The 18188-nt window shown below is 53.9% G+C and overlaps 2 protein-coding genes across 2 annotated transcripts in view; both read left to right on the top strand.

Annotated features, from left to right (window-relative positions):
* Window positions 1-10267: 10267 nt before the first annotated feature.
* Window positions 10268-10557, top strand: LOC309962614 (uncharacterized protein; the record flags this gene model as incomplete). Its single annotated transcript, XM_082840509.1, has 1 exon — window positions 10268-10557. The coding sequence occupies one exon, from the start codon at window positions 10268-10270 to the stop codon at window positions 10469-10471; it is 204 nt and encodes a 67-aa protein (XP_082696635.1). The 3' UTR covers window positions 10472-10557.
* Window positions 10558-15621: 5064 nt separating this feature from the next.
* LOC309962547 (pericentrin-like) overlaps window positions 15622-18188 on the top strand; it is a gene marked incomplete at both ends in the record, with an annotated part of 82512 nt that continues 79945 nt past the window's right edge. The window contains 2 exons of the mRNA XM_082840408.1: window positions 15622-15801; window positions 17447-17648. Of these exons, the coding sequence (XP_082696534.1) occupies window positions 15622-15801; window positions 17447-17648 (382 nt within the window). The remainder of the gene's footprint in view (window positions 15802-17446; window positions 17649-18188) is intronic.

The following is an 18188-nucleotide window of genomic DNA, read 5'->3' as shown; positions in this document are numbered from 1 at the left end:
CTGCCCCCGATACGATCCCTTTTGCTTAAGAAAGTCAGAGCTGCTTTCCATCGCTTGTAACCCAGGATGCTGAATGCAGGCGTGAGGCTCTCAGAAGTGGAACAGCCTTCCACCTTTTACAATTCTGCCCTGGAGACTAGGGGCTAAGCTTCCCCAGTCATTATGAAGTTTGGGAAAGGAGCTGACACACTTCTTCCCCAAATTCAGGCCCTCCTGATACTGAAACCTCCTAATACTTCTGCTCCTAGCGCAAAGGTTAGGACGTGGGGCGGAGCTGGGACCCCAGCCTCTCACCTGTAATGAGATAAGCACCCCCTACCCCCAGCCAGTTCTCAGGGCACCTGTGAGGCCTGATGACACACATTAGCCCCGACAGAGCCAGACACGGAATGCAGCCACGGCCGCCGCTCAGCCCACGGCCCCTTCCGCGCACTTCCCTAAGCTGCTGAAAGAGGCGAGAGACGGAGGTGTGGAGACACCGCCATCCCTGCTTAGGTGAGAGGTCTCTGGGGGCGTGGCACCCTCCCTGCATTGGTTCTGCCCCCCAGATTCACCGCGAGGAAGACTTACTGGGTGTTGGGTGATCTGCGGTGGGGCCGGGGAGACAGTGGGGTGGACACCCACGGGGGGCACCTCTGGGGGCAGCACTGACCCACGGGCTCCTCCGTCCAGCCCCCTCCAGGCGCGGGCCCGGGAGACCTCTTCCAGGAGGTGCTGTTCCTGTAACGCCAAAGCAGAGCCCGTGCTTGGAGGCAGGGAGCTGTGACAGCCGGAGCGGGCTGGCGTGTCCCAGGCCCTCACCCCGCCTGGCACGACAGCGCCAGCTCACAGGCGTGTGGCCCCCGCAGTGGGGGAGCGGCCCCAGGACCACCTGCTACCCCCGTGCACCAGGCTCCCTCCCACCCCACCCGGGCGCATGATCAGATGGTAGGCCCGGGGCGCAGCTGGGTCGGAGTTGGAGCCAGGCCCTGGAGGCAAAGCCTGAAGGCCCTTGCCTGGTACACACGGGAGAAATTGACCCCGAACGACTTTTTCCAGCCTATAGAGGATATTCTGTCTCTCCAGCATGCTTCCAGGTCGACTTCACCACAAAGCAGTGAGTTTATCACAACTATCGTTTGGACCCGAACGCACCCCTTCCCATGGTCATTCCCTGCTGCGGGTGCCTCTGGTTTGGACGAAGCCCTGGTCATCTTGGAATCCCACTTCCGGGGAAACCGGACCCTTCACGCGGCACTTCCACCTCTAATCATGTGCAAACAGAGCAGTTTTTTTCAGCTAACAGCCCCCTGTGAGAGCCCAGCCTACGGGAAACAGGTGAGTTCTCCTCTCTTCCTGGTGTCCGTGATCGGGGATGACGCCCCTCAGCTGCTCACGGCCCGTCAGCTGTCCACCCCCAAGTCGCAAACGGCAGAACCAGCACGAGTTCCAGAAGGGCCCCCACCTCCACTGGCCCGTGTTTGCTCTGAGCTCAGGCCGCAGTCTCAGCTGCAGAGAGCTCGGGCCAAGGCTCCCTGTGGCCACGTGGCCTACCCAGAGTCTCTGCAGAAGGTCCTTCCTCATCCTCAGAGCGCTCCGCAGGGCGGCCTCTGGCCCGTCCTCATTTCCTGGAGGGAAGCGCGTGCTTCAGGGCTCAGCACTGCAGACCCCGGCAGCTCCCACTCCGGGACCTGCACGCCTGTCCCAGAGAAGGAGGGAGGTGCCTGGGGACGGAGCTCGGGGGGCTGCCCTGTGGGGATTACGTGGGCAATGGTGGGGGGCATGCGGGGAGCTCAGTCTCTCAGGGGGGTCTATCTTACTCCTGGACAGGAGCCGGAAGTTGCAGAGTGAGGATTTCCCCTGGGGCCCGAGCACCACGTTGCTCCTGCACCTTTGCCGGGAAGTCCCGCGGGCTCCACGGGGCGCGGTGAGAGGAAGGAGGCCCTCACGGGATGGGGCTGAGAGCCCAGCCTCCCATCATCTGGAGCCACCCCGCAGCCCCAAGCTGCCTGGAGGCTGGCGTGTTCCACGGAGCCTCAGGGAACGGTTCCTGCAGCGTCCTGGACACCATGCCTCTGGTGGTCCCTGAGCTCCTTTCCTCTGGGTGCACGGGCCTGCCCCCTCCCCCCAGGCCTGCCGCCTCCCCCTAGAGCTGGAGATGCCCGGGCTGCCTGTCCTCTGGGGTTCCCACTCCCCCTCCAGGAGTCCCCACTTCCCTGGCCCATTTGTACTGTTCCATGTTCTGAGCTTGTCCTTGGTCATGTGACCTGGTTTGGGATTTTTTTCTATCTGGATTTGGGCCCTGGGCTCTGTCTGCTGCACTTGGGAGCTGCCTGGAACCCCCGCAGCCCAAGGGGCTATGCCACATAGTAAAGAACAAGCAGTGTCTCCCCAGCACCTCGCCTAGATGTCCCTGAGCCTGGAGCCCGTCACCAGGGAAAGCAGTCCTTGCCCTGGGTCCTGTGGCCTAAGCATCTGCCCGCCAGCCAGGCTGGGGACGACGGGGCGTCTGGTCTGGGCGCCCGAGGATGCGCAGGCCGACACGGGTGGGGTAGGCCCTCCACACCCACACCGCACAGCGAGCGCAGGGCGACGTGGTCTGATGCAGGTGTGGCCACTTGCGATCCAAGCTGGGCAGCCTGGGCTGCTTATCTAACCTCTCTGTGCCTCTAGCGCTCAACTGCGAAACAGGAATGATGAACGTGCCCTCCTGGGTATGCAGGCTGGATGTGGTACGATATGAGGGTGTGTGTGTGTGTGCGTGTGTGCGTGTGTGTGTGTGTGTGTGTGTGTGTGTGTGTGTAGGTTGCTCTGCGCAGCGTCAGGCAGCCCGGGGCTCTTACCGGGCGTGAGCTGGGGGTCCTCAGAATCCACTTCCACATCCTCGCGCTCTTGCTTCAGCTTCTGTGAGAAGAGAGCAGAGCGAGGACCGTGCTCCAGGCGTGGGCTCAGTGCGGGGGGCCAGGCCGGGCACCAGCGCCCAGACAGACGGGCTGGGAGCAGGAAGCGTGTGAGGGGCCTGTGGGGGAGGGAGCCAGGTGGGACCCTGAGGCCACACTCGCCATACAGTGCACACACACTCCACCTTGAAACCCATAGGCCCTTGCAGGAGGCTACCTGAAGAGCCTGACCAGGCCGGCTCTGTGTCCTGACCACCTGACTGCCCCACTGAGCCCTGGGCTGAGCAGCTACTGTCGGGGCCAGTTCTGGGGTGAGCCCTGCTGCCGCTCTGGGCAGCCGTCGGGGGCAGAGGGACAGAGCAGGCAGGTGAGGTGGGGGGAGCCGTGAGGACCCCGCAGACCCTCGGAGGAGGAGAAGGGGGCCGGCCTGAGGGCGTCCACCGGCCGCCCACCCCAGGCCCGGCCGAGATGCCGCGCCCTGAAACTCGGAAGCTGGGAGGCCCCGAGGGGGAGAATCAGGGCGCCCTGGCGGTGCTCCAGCCCGTGGGTGCGGGCCTGCCTCCTGGCTGCAGAAACTGCCGGGAGAACCTACTTGGTTCTGTACAAACAAAGAAGAAAAGCCAAGGAACCACAGTTCTTCACTACGAGGCTAAAAGCGCTGAAAAGGGTCTTGCTTTGGAAGTGGGCTCGTTCCAGGTATAATCTTACCTTTCAAAGCTGTGCTTCTGTAACAAGCTGCTAAAAACACGAGTGCCCAGCTGCCTTACCTTCTCCAGGAGTTTCAGGGTCAGCCGGGTCAACCGATCTGCCACCGAGGAGTCCAGCATCCCGGGGCCACAGGAGGGGACGCCACGGGCCCGCCCCTCCCCGTCTCAGTTCCCTCTGGAAGAACCGCTCAGCCGGAGAGAAGCAGCCCAGCCCTGGGGCCACTGAAAGAATCCCACGCCGGGCTCGGTTTGCCTTCTGGCCTCTGCGGCCAGAGAAGAGCGTGTGTGTGTGTGGGGCACACACCCTGGACACACAGTGTCGGGCATCGCCGTGGTTGTTGCTAGGAGCCGCAGACATGGCGAGGCCCGGTTGCCAGGTTTCCACTGAGCGTCCTTCCCAGGCCCCGCCTGTCCCCATGCAGGGGTTACCAGTAAACACTGCTGATCCCCAGGTGTGGCCAGGCGGGGCTCCTTGGGAAGGAAAAAGTGGGCAGCAGCTGGGGCCCGAGGGGTAGAGTGCAGCCCTGGCGGGGAGGACAGAGCCCAGAGGATGGGGTGGGGAGGGGCACGGCATCCACCCCCCACGCACCACGGGGGCCTGCCACCCCTGCCCTCAGTCTGTTATGGCCTCCAGGAGGCCAGCAAGCCCCTGGCCTTTCCTAGGGATCCTCCCAGCCAGACGGGAGTAAAGGCCAGAACACTGGAAGACAGGGTGCGACCACCACCTCCCTGCAGACTTCAGGAAACTCTGCGTGGCACCAGGGAGCTGGCCAACGAGGTGCCTGGGGGCTTCTGGGTGGGAGCTCAAGGTGGGCTCACCCCACAGGCACCCAGCTGGCATCTCAGAGGACACGGGGCCACCCCGAGGCACCACCCCTCAGGGTGGATGTGATTCCAGCAGGGGGACTGCCCAGCCGGGACCCATGCCCAGAGAGGGGCAGGGGCACCTGGGAGGCGGCCCATCGGTGTGTGACCCACCTGCCCAGCAGAGGGCATGTCCACAGGGCTGGCATGGGGAGGGGGTGTGATGGGAGGGTGTGAGCCCATCAAGGGAAGACTTTTCTAAATGATGCTTCATTTCAATGCTTCCCAGGAAGGGCAGCCTTGAGGAGTATTGCGTTTTGTTTTATATTGCATCAATACCTACTGTATCGGGCATTTTGTAGGGTGTCCCTCTACTATTGGGATTTGTTTGATGATTTCTCACAATTGGACTGGGGTTATGGGTTTTTGGGAGGAAGACCACAGAGGCAAAAGGCCCTTCTCATCACGTCCCATCCAGGGTGTGTGCCGTCAACATGACCTACACTGTGGACAATGACCTTAGTTACCTCGTGGACGTGTGTCTATCAGGTTTCACCACTGCACAGCTACTATTTCTCTCTCCCTTTCCACACTGTCTTCTTCAGGAGGAAGTAGCTATGCACAGCCCATACATAAGGAGTGGGGGGTTGTGTTTCCCTCCTTGAAGGTGAGTATCTACATATCTGGACAGCTGTTTAATTGTTAAAAATAAGTTAAGAGTCAGATCCAACATTTCAGAATATCTAGAATAGCCATGGAAATGATTCTGGGGTTCCTCGGAACACAGCTTGAAAACCACTGGCCAAAGCAGCGTGGGCAAACACGTGGGCCCCCCACAAAGTTTTAGAGGTACTGCAACATGTAAAGGTTGAGAGATTCAGGCATAGATCTGAGTCTCTGACTGCTCCTGGGAAATCCGATCCTGTGGTCTGCTAGTGTTGCCTGCCTACCTCTGGTCTTATGAGGCCACCGCCTCATGTCTGTGAGCCAAGACTGCAAGCATCACTCACCACACAGGGCTATGGTCTGACACAGGAGGTGGCTGAACTTCCAGGGCTCCCTGAAGGTTTGTGTAAGTTGCGGTTGCTTAGACTCACACGTTCACACAGGTTGAAAGGTGAGCTTGTGTCAGTAAAGTCACTACAGCACATTCGTGGAGGAGCATAGTTACTGGCACTCAGTCTCAGAGAGCAGACAGGGGGCACACGGCCCGCACACAGACCCTACTGCATTGAAGGCACAGGAGTGAAGGAAACACGGAACCCGCAGCGTGTTCGCCGGACACCCCTGCACAGTTAACCCGCAGCAGCGCTGCTTGATACGCCACCTTTTCTCCAGCTGCCGCTTGCAGCGCTGTCATCCTACCCAGCTCTACCATGGCCAGATCTGACGCGGGGGCAAGTTTGTGGGTGTTTTCACTTCTCACACAGGGAAACCAAGGCACAGCTGCTTAGGGGTTTCCTGTGTTTCTTCCTGAGTTTGCGACCCCCCCCGCCATTTAGGTAACCATCACCAGTTGGTGAGAGCATCCCCCCACCCCACCCTCCGCGAGGGAACGCTCACCCAGGCACATTTACGCTACAGTAACAAGAGATGCCAACAATGGCATCTGACGCTTCGGCAATGACACTGACGCTTCGGATCAGTGTCAGTTAGTCAGAGCTTATCAGCTTCCAATGAGCCTGATAACTGTAGCAGCATTTGATTGTTAATCAAAACCGTGGGCTAGGAATAAAAACCTCGCCTTACTTCCTCATCTGGACAAACAGGCTTAAGTGGAGTCTGAAGCTAAGGAACAAACAATGATTTCATGAGACTCCAATTCCCACACGGACCATGAATTCATAACCCACATCACATTCTCTTTCTTTTTAAAAAAATTTTTAACAGACTATCTTTTTGAGCAGTTTTAGCTTCACAGAAATTGGAACCGGAAGTACAGCACATTCCTTTTTAATAACCATTTACAATATATTTGGATTGATTTACCCAAATGTTTCAAGGCCTTAAAACTTTTCCATGTGAGAAGAGACTTTTTTGCCTTTCACTGAAACAGCTCTCTCCCTCTGGTGATCTAGAACTGCGCACAATTACTGTATCATTTAAAATTGCATCCTTACAGGCCTCTTGGCAAGTGGCCCTATGGAGCCCCTTCCACGCTGGGGTTCCAGGGGTTGTCCTAACAGGAATACACTTGTATTCCAGGTGTGGGTTTGCCTTTCCTGCCCGCAGGGCCTCAGCCTGACCCTCTCTCAGAGTTTCTCACTGCATGGGGTCCCTGCTAACACTCTTTGACGCAGGGCACTGCTTTATGGCAGCGGTGCCAGAGTGGACCCTTGACTGTGCAAGCTGGGGGCAGACGCTTTAAACCAGAGCCCTCGATATGGCACTGTATCCCCAGTGGGAAGAATCCATGGGTCCAGGAGTGGCAGCACCGCCGGTGGCTTCCTGTCCCTGTAGCTCTGGGCTCCGTGGGTTGGGGATGCCGGCCCCGATTCCCACTGACTAACTCTGGCCGCCCCCGGCATTCCGGTTCTGTGGGTCCAGGCGCCAGCGGGACCCAAAGGAGGGACTCCTAGGAACGGAATCAAGTGATTTTGTTGGCTGTCTGCGATCGTGACACGAACAGGGCCACCATCCCGGTCGCCGAAAGGACCCCTGGAGACGAAAGTTTGGGTCCTGCCACCCCCGGGCACAGCCACAACCCGGAGCGATTTTAGGGGCAGCCCTGAGCTGGCGCACGCATGCAGTGGGGCCCGGCCTCCTGGGCTGTCCCCGGGGGCTCGCGAAGCTTGACTCAACTGGCCACCGGCGCAGACTCCCCCCAGGGCGGCCTCAACCTCGCGGGAACGCGAACCGGCCTCCGCGCCAGTCCCGGCCGGGCCCGACGACCCACGTGCGCGGGGTCCTTCAAACCGACCAACCACAGAGAGCACCGAGGCTGCCGCGCCCCGCTCAATGGTCCTGCCCGAAGAGGCGGGAGCGTCTATGCGCCAATCGGAGGAACGGACGCAGGGGCGGAGCTCCGCCGGGCCGCGCCTCCTTGAGGGCACCTCCCTGTACGCGCGTGCGCGAGGGCAGGACCGCGGCCCCTGATTGGCCGCGGGCCGGGGGTGCACGCCCCGGGGCGGGGCCGAACGCGGGGCGGGCCCACGTCTGCGTGACAGTTGTCGCGGGGGGAGGGTGAGCCCAGGCAATGGGGAGGGAGTGTAAATAGAGCGAAGGCGGCAGCGCATCGGCCCCTTCACCTCCTGGCGACCTGCGAAGAGCCCTGGAGTAAGATGGAAGAAGATGAGCAAGAGCAGCGGCGCAGAAAAGTGGAGGCCGGGAGAGCGAAGGTAAACGGCAGCGCCTCCTCCCCTTGCTGTCCCGGCGTGGGCTCCACAGGGCGGGCTCCGGTGCCTGCCACCGCCCCCTGCCAGGAGCGGACGCGGCCAGGAGGGGACCGCTACCGCCGCACTCTTGCCCTTTCCGCCGACTGGGCTGGAAGCCGCCCCTTGGCCGCCGCCATCTTGAATCCGCCGCCCTCTGCTTGGGCCCGCCCCCGCCGTAACCACAGCCAATCAGCGGCCGGGGGCGCGCGGCGCTTCGCGGAGAGGTCGGGCGCGGGGTACGCCGGGACTGGCGGGGCTGCGCTTGCGCCGGGCAGGGGCGGGGCCGTGGGAGGCGGGCGTCCCGGCCCCTCCCCTCCCACCGGGACCCCCACCCCCCCACCCCAGACCCGACCACCCCCGGGGAACTGCCAGAGGAGCCGGCGAGGCGGCTTCATTGAGAGACAGTGGTGTCCTCCGGACGCGGCGTCCCTGACGGCCGCCCGCTCCCGGAGCCCGAGGTGCGGGGACGGGCTGTCACCACACCTGCGCTCTTGTGCACACCTACTGGCACCTGCGCGTCTCCCTGTCCTCGCCCGGATTCCTGGAGGGCTTGGAGGCCGGGACTCGCTGCAGTTGGGCGACACGGGCGCTCCCCCTAGGGCTCAGCTCAGCTTCCATCCGGTTAAAACGACGTGCAGAGATCGTTTTACACGGAATTCTGCAGTTCTTTTTGCTATAGAAGTTCAGAGTGGTGTTCCCGAGCACGGGACTTGTTCACCCTGTGGAATGCCTCCCACCGACCCACGCCTTGGTGTCGGGGCTCCTGAAACGCCTGTGCCGCCTCCTCGCTGCTTGGGGCCCAGGTGGACAGTCCTGGGCAGGTGAGGGCGGAGGGCCTCTGCCGGGGCCGCGCCCCGCGCCGGGCCTGGGAGCTCCAGACGCCCGGACGGAGCCTCCTGGGAGGTGTCACGTCCCTGCGCTGCGGATGCCCCCGGGAGCTCTGTGCGGTCCCGGAGTGGGCCTTTGTCATCCACGTAGGCACCGTCCGGTACTCACTGTTCTGGGCGTGTTGTGGCCATTGAACCGTTTACCGACCAGACGCGGGCCCTAGAGACAGTGGAGAAAGCCTGGACACATGTGCTGTGCCGCCCTGGCCCACCCCACTCCGGCTGTCGTGGGCAGCCGCTGTGCAGTGCCCGCGACTATTAGGCAGAGCCCTATGAGGTTGCTGTTTGAGGTCAGACGTGGTCAGACATTGGGAATTTCACATGGATCAGCCAGCAGGGGTGTTCAGTTCCGTGCTAGTTCCTTCCCTTGAGGAAACCACAGGGCCACTGCATTAAAGGGAACACTCAGAACACATGGTGAGTGGTGTGAGGTGGTGACAGGCAGAGGACAGAGCGGCCTCCTTGGGCTTCCTGTGCAGGTCAGACTTCCGACTGGGGTTTGAAGAGTGAGGCTGTAGTGTGTTTTTTCCCCTTTGCATGTGCCTGGCACGTAGGAAGGAGATTGGAGGCGAGCCAGAGTTTAATACTCACCGTTTTCCCTGAGCTCACCATGGTTTGTAAATGTGCCTAAATGTTGCTTGAAGGAGCATTAATGGTGATGAGAAGATTTCACCTTGGGAGAAGAAACAGATGCCTCTTCTTGGGTGACCACAGGCCAGAGACTGGGTCTGTGATGCAGGAAGGGATCTCACAGACGGTTAGATTTGATGGAGTTGGGCACAAAATAAACGAATCTGGGACTGGTTTTGAAGGCAGTGTCTGTTCTTGAGAGACGGTTTCTCTCACTTAAATTGCCTTTTGTGATTTTCCTATGTCCACGAAATTGTGCACTTCTGTTATCATTTATACAAACATTTGTTAGATGCATTTGCTTTTATGACCAGAGTTGTCATTTGAAGGACCTTGTCCTCCTGTGAAAAGCTGACGTTAGCTATCCTACCTTTTGAATAAGGTGCTAGTGGGAGATGGTGTGTGAACAGTCTAAACCCTCAGATTTGTGGGACTGAACAGAGCCAGGTGTGCCTTCTGATGGGGACATTCTGCGGAGGTCCCTGGTGCTTTGGTGAGCTGCGTCATGAAAAATAGAACATCTGATTCCAAAAAGGAGGATGTTAGATTGACCTGGCTTAATTAATTTTTTGCTATTTCTGTACCTTGTCTCAGAATCTATGGCAAGGAAGTTTGGGCTAGGCTATGTATTTCCCTGATTGGGGAAAATGGGGCAAAAAGGGAGAATTTAGCTTTTCTATATAGTTTTAAACCTTAAACATGCCTTGATTAAGCTGTCAGTTTTTAAAATAGATGTACTTTTTAATGTTTGAATTTTTCTGTACACTGTCAGGGGCTGGGACAGCTATTCTGCCCGTCAGCCTTATTGCTTTCCTTTGTCCGGAGGCATCATTAACAGTCCTTAATGTTAGATTCTTTGGGTGTCACTCTGAGCTTTAACTCCCAGTATCGTAGATGTTAATGGAGGTGGTGTTTCTGGGACGGGGCCCGGTTGATGTGAGTCTGGCCAGGTGCGGCCGTGTGGACCGAGCCAGCCCCAGAGCCTCATGTGCCCCACAAGCTTGCTGTCTTTGTGGCTCTGTTACCTTTTCCTCGCTTACCTTTGCCTCTACTACCTCTCTACGTTTTTGCGCAGCTTGCTCACTTCCGACAGAGAAAAACAAAAGGTGACTGTGCGCATTCGAAGAAAACGCCGGCGAAGAGGAAGGGCGCGGCTGTCGATGCGCCTGACCAGGAGGAGAGTCCGGTAGCTGCGGCCGAGGCTGCCGGACTCCTGGGAGGCCGGGCCGTTGGCAAGAACGCGTCGTGCAGCGACACCCCTGATGGCGCAGGAGCCCCTCAGGTAGATCTGCTCGGCTCTGTGTTCTCACGTTTTGCTTATCTCCTGGTTATTGCTAGCGTAATTTACTAAAAGTGGTCTTAGGTCTGTTTTTGCCTATCAAAAGTGGGGAAAGGGGGTTTTATTTTATCTTGCAAAAGTGGCGTATATTTTTGTGGTTTCACTTCTAATTAAAGATTTTTCTGCACCCCATGATTTTGAGAAATTTGGGGCGAACTGTTTGAAGGCAGGGGTCAGTATTGGTGCTCTGCGTGGTAGTGGGAGTTTGACAAGTGTGGGTTCCTCGGGTGTGGCTGTGCATCAGCCCCCCTGACAGGTATCTTTGGACACTTAAGCCGTAATATCCCTTCACCTGCTGTCAAATCCACCTGCTTGTTGGTCTTTGTCCTTTCCCTCCTTTCTGAATGTGGGGTGAGGAGGGCAGGGCTGAAGGTGTCACAGAAATGGTGTCTTGTCTGTTGCTTGAGGCCCTGTGAGCTGCAGGGGCGGGTGTGGACCTGGGTGTTGAGGGTGCATGGCCTCCCTGGGCCTCCTGGTTGCCTGCATGCGGGTCTCCTTGGGGCCTCCTCTCGTGTGTGCGCTTGAACTGGGGGTACCCCTAACTTGTGTGCAGCAGGGCCGGGGCAGCTGTTTGCTAGAATGAGCTGAAAACTGGTGGTTGAGGGCAGAATTTGACTCCAAGTCATGCAGTGTCTGGACGGCCTTATTGCAAAAAAAGGAATGATTGCTAGCATATAAAGTTTATGATATTCTGCCTACAAATGTACTATAGAATGTTCCTTCTTTGGAAAAATTGGAAGACCTCGCCGTGGCGCTCCGACTTTGCCCGGGGAGCAGCTGCCCAGAACTCTGGTGCCTGAGTCTTTGGACCAGCCTGTGCCCAGCTCACTCTGCTTCCACTCCCTGTGGTCTGAGGGACCTGAGGCTGGATGTTAGTTTCGGTTCATGTTCGTGCTCTTGTTGCTTCTCTGGGGTCGAGCTGCGGGTCACAGCTGAGTCCACGGAAGCCACGTTGAGAGCGCTGAGCCCTGACTCTCAGTGGCTTTGCTCTGTATGCTTCCTGCTTAGGCTCTTTGAGGAGAAAGCCTTGCAATGTAAATCATCATTTATTAATTTCATATTTTTATTTTCAAATCAGACAAGTCTTTTTTATTTTAAGTTAAAGGTTTTGTGGTTTTTAGCTTTTCATTTTAAAATGTCAGACCCACAAAAAAATTGCAAAAAATAACACAGAGTTCCTGGAGATCCCTCACCTAACTTCCTGAAATATTGACACCTATGTAATCATAGTATAAATCACATCAGTTTTAGTTAACATTGAAACAATACTGTGAGCTGATAGATAGAGCTTATTCTAATTTTTCCGATTTTTCTGGTCCAGGATTCTGTATTGCATTTCAGTGCCTTGTCACCTTAGTCTCCTCCAATCTGGTCAGTTTCTCAGTCTTCCTTTGTGTTTTATAAGTTTGACACTTGTGGCGTACTAGCTAGTTATGTTGTAGGATCCCTGTCAGTTTGGGTTTGTTTGATGTTTCCTTCCGATTGAAGTCAGGTTGTGCATTTTGGCAGGAACACGGTGGAAGTGATGATGATGTCTGCTGAGTGCATCCTGAGAAGAAGCACAGGTGGTGTGGTGGTAGCTATGTCTCACTACTGGGGGGCCTGCCAGATTTCTGCTGACAGAGAAGTTTTTGTTTTCCCCTTTGTAGTTACTAAGTATATTATGAGGAGGTACTTAGAGACCCTGTAAATACTCCATTTCTCATGATACTTTCCATTAGTTTTAGCTTCTATTGAAGATTCTTGCCTGCAGTAATTACTGTGATGGTGTTGGCCAAATGATGACTTTGTTTCCATCATTCCATCTACATATATTAATTGGTGTTTTACTCTAAGGAGGAACTGTTGCTTCTCCGCAATTTATTTATTCAATTATTTATATCAGTATGGACTCCTAGATACTTATTTTATTATGGGTTTTAATCCATCATATCCATGTTTATTTTGTTGCTGAAATACATACATTTGGCCACTGGGAGTGCCTTTGAATTGGCATGTGACCTTTTAACATGCCCTCATCATTTTCTGGCGCCTTAATTCCTGGCACCAAGGTTTTCTAGGCTTATTTTGCCCTTTGCTGCTGCAGCCCCAAACCAGCCATTTCTTCAAGGAGCCCTGGTTCCTTTCGGTGGAGAATGGCTTTAGAATCCAGGATCTGGGCGCTAGGTGTGCTTATTGCTTGCGGGGTATGGCTGCTTCTAGGCTGTTTCAATAGACAGAGCCAGAAAGTATAAATGTGTGTATATGCACGCACATCTATATCTATCTGTCTATTTGCATGTATAATCAAAACCATGCGTTCACACTAATATCTTCAATTCCAGTCCAACAGCACAGAATTTATTCTAGCTTTTCCCCTCTCCTTATTTTTAGCTCCTTTTTCCCATAGTGAGAAATTGGGGAAAAGGCTTATCTACAGTATCTTTACTTATTTGCTCAATCTTAAAATACACACAAATTAATTTCAGAATTGCTACTTCTCATGCCAGTAAACACAAATTTACTAACTATAGAACATTTGTTTACACAGCCATCCCTCGCTTCTCGAAAGCTCGCTTTACACCACTTCACTTTTACAAAAGATCTACATTAGTACCTGTTTTGGCTAACAGAAAGAAATTCAAAGAGGATTTTCAGTTTTATGAAGAAATCTAATTGCTTCTTTACCTTTATGCCATCTTGGTTTATGAAAGCTTTCATAGGAATGCTCTGGTTTTGGTAGTGGGGGAAACCTGTAGTTGTTTTTGTCTTTATTTTTCCAAAGTTTATTGTTTAGCATTCCCGGGTTATTTGTTAGATATATGTACTTTGAATATTTTTCCTAGTCTTGCTTACCTTGCTTAAGTTGTTTTCTTAATGGTGTCTTGTGATAAGCCAATATTCTTAACTTTGATGTTGAATTTATCATTTTTTCCTATGGTTAGTGACTTCTGTGTCCTGTCCAAAAGGTCTCCCCTAGTCCTGAGGTTGTGAGGATAATCCCCAGTGTCTTCTTGAGGCTTGATGGCCTGGTTTCTATGTTTAAGTCTGTGATCCATCTCAAGTTACTTTCTGTGTATGGAGCACCGTGACTTTTAGAAGAATGGTTTAGTTTTGCTGGTTTTGAGTGTTTTATAAATAAAATAATCTGGTATGCATGTCCTGAGTCTGGGTCTTCTTATCCAGCATCCTTTAGGAGTTAAAGGCTATAGTTCTTTCATTTTCGTTGTTGTATAGTATTTTGCTGTATGGATGTACCTTGGTTTTTCTGTTCCACTGTTGATTGGCATTTGCTATGAACATTCTCATACAAGTCTCTTGGTGTCTGTGTGAACACGTTTCTATGGGGCCGTAATTAGGTATTTAATGTCTGAGTCAGTATTTAGGTATACGTTCAACTTGTGTATGTTGAGCTGTGTCTTAAAACAGTTGTTCAGTTTATATTTTCAGTGGTGGCATATGAGTGTTTTCCTTGTTCCATAACATCTGTGATTGGTGTTAACATTTGTTTTCTATTTTAACAGTTTTGGTGGGTGTGGAGTGGAGTGTATTTTAGCGGAGTGCAAGCTTAGTCAAACATTCCAAAAAAATCAGTGTGATTCACTTAAGAGACTAAAGGAGAAAAGTCATATGGTCTTCTCAGTTGATTTCGAAAAAGTGTGTTCTGCGAGAGAATGACCTGTAATTTTCCTCTCTTGTCAGGTTTTTGTGTTGAGGTTATGTTGGCCTCATGTGACGAGCTGAGAGGGTCCTTTGCTCTGTGGATGAGCTGGTGTAAGATGGTGGAGCTGTTGGGGACTGAAGCTTTCTTTGTGGAAAGACCTTTAATTGCAGAGTCAACTTACTGAACAGTTACCAGACTATTCAGTTGTGCTTTTTCTCAGAATGTGTCCTTCTAATCTTCCAGTTTGGGGTATGAAGTTATTCGTAGGAATACTCTTCTGTGGCGTCAGTGTTGACGACCCTTTTCAGTTTTGTTTGTCCTTAGATATGTTTTTCGTCTGTTTGTTTGTTTTGGCCACACCCTGCGGCATGCGGAGTCTAGTTCCCCAGCCAGGGATGGAATCGCACCTGCTGCAGTGGAAGCTCGGAGTCCTAACCACTGGACCATCAGGGAAGTCCCTGAATTGTCAGTTGAAAGCAGGCTACTGAGATGGCCTCTCCAGTCACTTAGAAAACTGGAGGGTGGATGAGTTCACTGTTCCTCGTCCTTCTAGGTGGTTCCCTCATTCTTCTGTTTCCTCATTATTTAAGGTGGTGTTGGCATGGTTGGGAATAATTGAGTGTGACAGAACAATCCTTAGGATGATGAAATAGCATCATGATATGGGAGAAGCAAGGTTGCTCAGATCCGTTTTGTGTCTTAGATAAATGCAGGGGTCTGGTAGTAATTGCAAGGTAAAATGTTTTACTCTAGAAAAAAAAAAAGTAAATTTTCTCATTGTTCTTTGGAAGACCTGTAAGAAGGAATAAAATTATGCCAGTCCTCTCAAGCAGTTATAACTGACCAGAAAAGAAACTTGATAAGTGCAGTTAGGTCCAGCAGACGCTAACGCTCACCCTGACAGCGGCAGAGTGATGTGTTCGGGGCTGGAGGTGCAGGTGGACATGGGGGTGGAAGCCGCCCGGGAGTCGCCAAGTTGTGCGCACCGAGCCTTCCTGCAGATAAAAGCCCCAATTCTTGTAAACTTATGGGTCAAAACTATTGGGAGAAAATTCATTGGAAAGCTTTAAACTCAATTTTGAGGTGATTTACAAAAAGAAACAAAAATACTATTCTGCAAATTATTAAGGAAAAGATTTATCTAAAGGAAAATCTTTAAGATGAAATATTTGAATTTATATAAAATTAAGAGCTTAGAAAATATGTGTTGAGCAACTAAAGTTTAGTGATTTGTGTTAAGTACGCGGTGAAATAAAGAAGCAGAATTCGTTAAAAATCGGGCAGCGACATCATTAGGGAAGCAAGTTACATAAAAAATGTTTAGAGCGTGAGATTTGTGTAGAAGGAGAGTAGTGCAGATGGAACTGGTGGGCCTGGAGGCGGGCAGGGCCGGGGGTGGGGGGCGGCAGCGGCGGGCTACCCTGGAGCCGCTGTGGATGCTCCTGGCCCTTCCCCTCCAGCTGCAGGAGCCCGGTGGAGCGGGGACGCCGCAGAAGCTGGAAGACGACGGTCCGGAGCAGCCTAGGGTGATGACGAAGGTATGCCTCTCCTGGGTTCTCGTTTAAGGTGTGTCCCGGTTGGGGAGGCCTCCCTTGCGTGCGTGGGGGCCGGAGCCAACTGAGGAAGCTGGAGGCGGTCTTCCTGTGACCTTTGATCTTGGTGGTGGGCGTGGAAGGGAGAGTCGCCCTTCCTTCACTGAGGGTCCTGTGGGGTCAGCGTGCCTCCTGGACCTGGCCCTCCATGCCCATGCCCATGTGGGCAGCCCTGCACGCGAGACACACTGGGGGACGGGCTTGCCGGCTGGGCGCTGGTCTTACCATCCCAGTTCGTACCACAGTGCTTGGTGTGACTTCCATGAGTGTTGAATTGATTACTTTTCTTTAATCCATTAATTTTTTTCGCGGTATGCGGGCCTCTCACTGCTGTGGCCCCTCCCATTGCGGAGCACAGGCTCCAGACGCGCAGGCTCAGCGGCCATGGCTCACGGGCCCAGCCGCTGTGTGGCACGTGGGATCTTCCCGGACCGGGGCACGAACTCGTGTCCCCTGCATCGGCAGGCGGACTCTCAACCACTGTGCCACCAGGGAAGCCCGCAAGTTTGGTTTTTAGTCTGCATTATTGCAGAAGAAATGTAGCTCAGAGGAGGGCCTGGCAGGGCCTGGAGAAATGGTCTCTAGTGGGGTCCGTAAAACCCAGCCTTAAATACACATTTCATACTTGTTTTAAACTGCGACTTGTAGCATCTTTGTGGAAAAGTACACAAAACTTAGATATAGCCCAACAGATGAGTACACCGTGAACAGCACGTGGTCTCTACAATTCAGGGGCAGGGCGGTGCTGGACCCTGCTCCCTGCTGCCCACCCTGAAGCGAGCACCCTCCTGGCTTCTGTGCCGATTCTGACGTAGAGCTTTGTGTGAATGGATCAGACGTGGTTCTGGTCTTCTCTCTCCTTTACCTTCAGCATCTTTGCATCCTTCTGTTTGAGATGTGTGCCTGGTGAGCAGCATAGGGTTGATTTTTAACTGACTCTCACAGTTACTGGGCGGTGATTCCCTTATATCTAATGTAATCGCTGATGCGCTTGTACTTACATCAGACGTTTGATTGGGCTTTCTATTTGTCCTGCCTGTTTTGTTTCTTTCTTTTCTCCTTTTTGCCTTCTTTGGATTATTTTTTATCAGGGGATTAAAAAAAAATTCTGCCTTTGTTCATTTTGAAGTAATAATATACAGTTTCTATTCTTTTAATGGTGAGGTTATTAAATACAACATATATACTTACCTAAGTCTAAATTTAATCAACAGCTTCACCTTCCTCTTGCATAGTAGTTACTGAAACTCCATTTATACTTCCCTCAACCTCCGTTTTCGTCACAGTCTTTTTCTTAATTGTAAAGCACTCATAAATTTTACCATCTTAACCATTTTAGGTGCACAGTTCATTGGTGTTTGTACATTCACACTGTTTTGCAACCGTCAGCACCATCCGTCTCCAGAACTCTTCTCATCTTGTCAACCTGAAACCCTGTCTGCTAAGCGACGTCCCCCAGCCCCTGGCAGCCGCCATTCTACCTTCTGTCTCTGTGACTTGGCGATCCTACATGCTTCACGGCAGTGGGGCAGTGCAATCGTGTAGTTGTCTCTTGGGCCTGGCTTATCTCACTGCACTTGGTGTCCTCCAGGAGCTGGAGCTGGAAGTGCTGCGCCTGAGCCTGAGCGACATGCACACGGCGCGGCTGGAGCTGACGCAGGCGCACCTGCAGCGCGAGAAGGAGGCGGCGCTGGCCGAGCTGCGTGCTGAGCTCACCGGGCGGCACGCGCAGGAGCGGGCCCTGCTGCAGAGCCGCGCGTGCAGGGAGCTGGAGCTGGTCCGGGAGGAGGCAGGTACGCTCGGCGCCCGGCCCGCGGGTGTCGTTGGAGGCGCCTGGCTTCTGAGCTGTGCTTGGGCCTCTGTGTGCGACCAGGCCTCGTGGAGCCCGCCCCCGCCCCCGTCCCCCCCTGCGCCCTGTGCCAGGTGGCGGCTCAGGTGCCTCTCAATCTGGCGATGTGCTGGCCTCAAGGTGAACTTATATGATTTCATTTTAATGTTTCTTGGTATATCTTTTGTTAGTACTTTTTTTTTTTCCTTTGTGGTGCGCGGGCCTCTCAGTGTTGTGGCCTCTCCCGCTGCGGAGCACAGGCTCTGGACACGCAGGCTCAGTGGCCATGGCTCATGGGCCCAGCCGCTCCGCGGCATGTGGGATCCTCCTAGACCGGGGCACGAACCCCCGTCCCCTGCATCGGCAGGTGGACTCTCAACCACTGTGCCACCAGGGAAGCCCTGTTAGTACTTTTTGTAAAAATCATACGTAGTAGTTTTATTGAGCTGTAATTCATGTACCACACGATTCACCCACTTAAAGTGTTTAAAGGCAGCACTTTGGT

The sequence above is a fragment of the Leucopleurus acutus genome (assembly GCF_964270905.1).
Source record: "Leucopleurus acutus genome assembly, chromosome: 5".
Taxonomy (NCBI): Eukaryota; Metazoa; Chordata; class Mammalia; order Artiodactyla; family Delphinidae; genus Leucopleurus; species Leucopleurus acutus.
The sequence above is the reverse complement of the archived record's forward strand: the minus strand, read 5'-3'. Positions and strand labels throughout refer to the sequence as shown.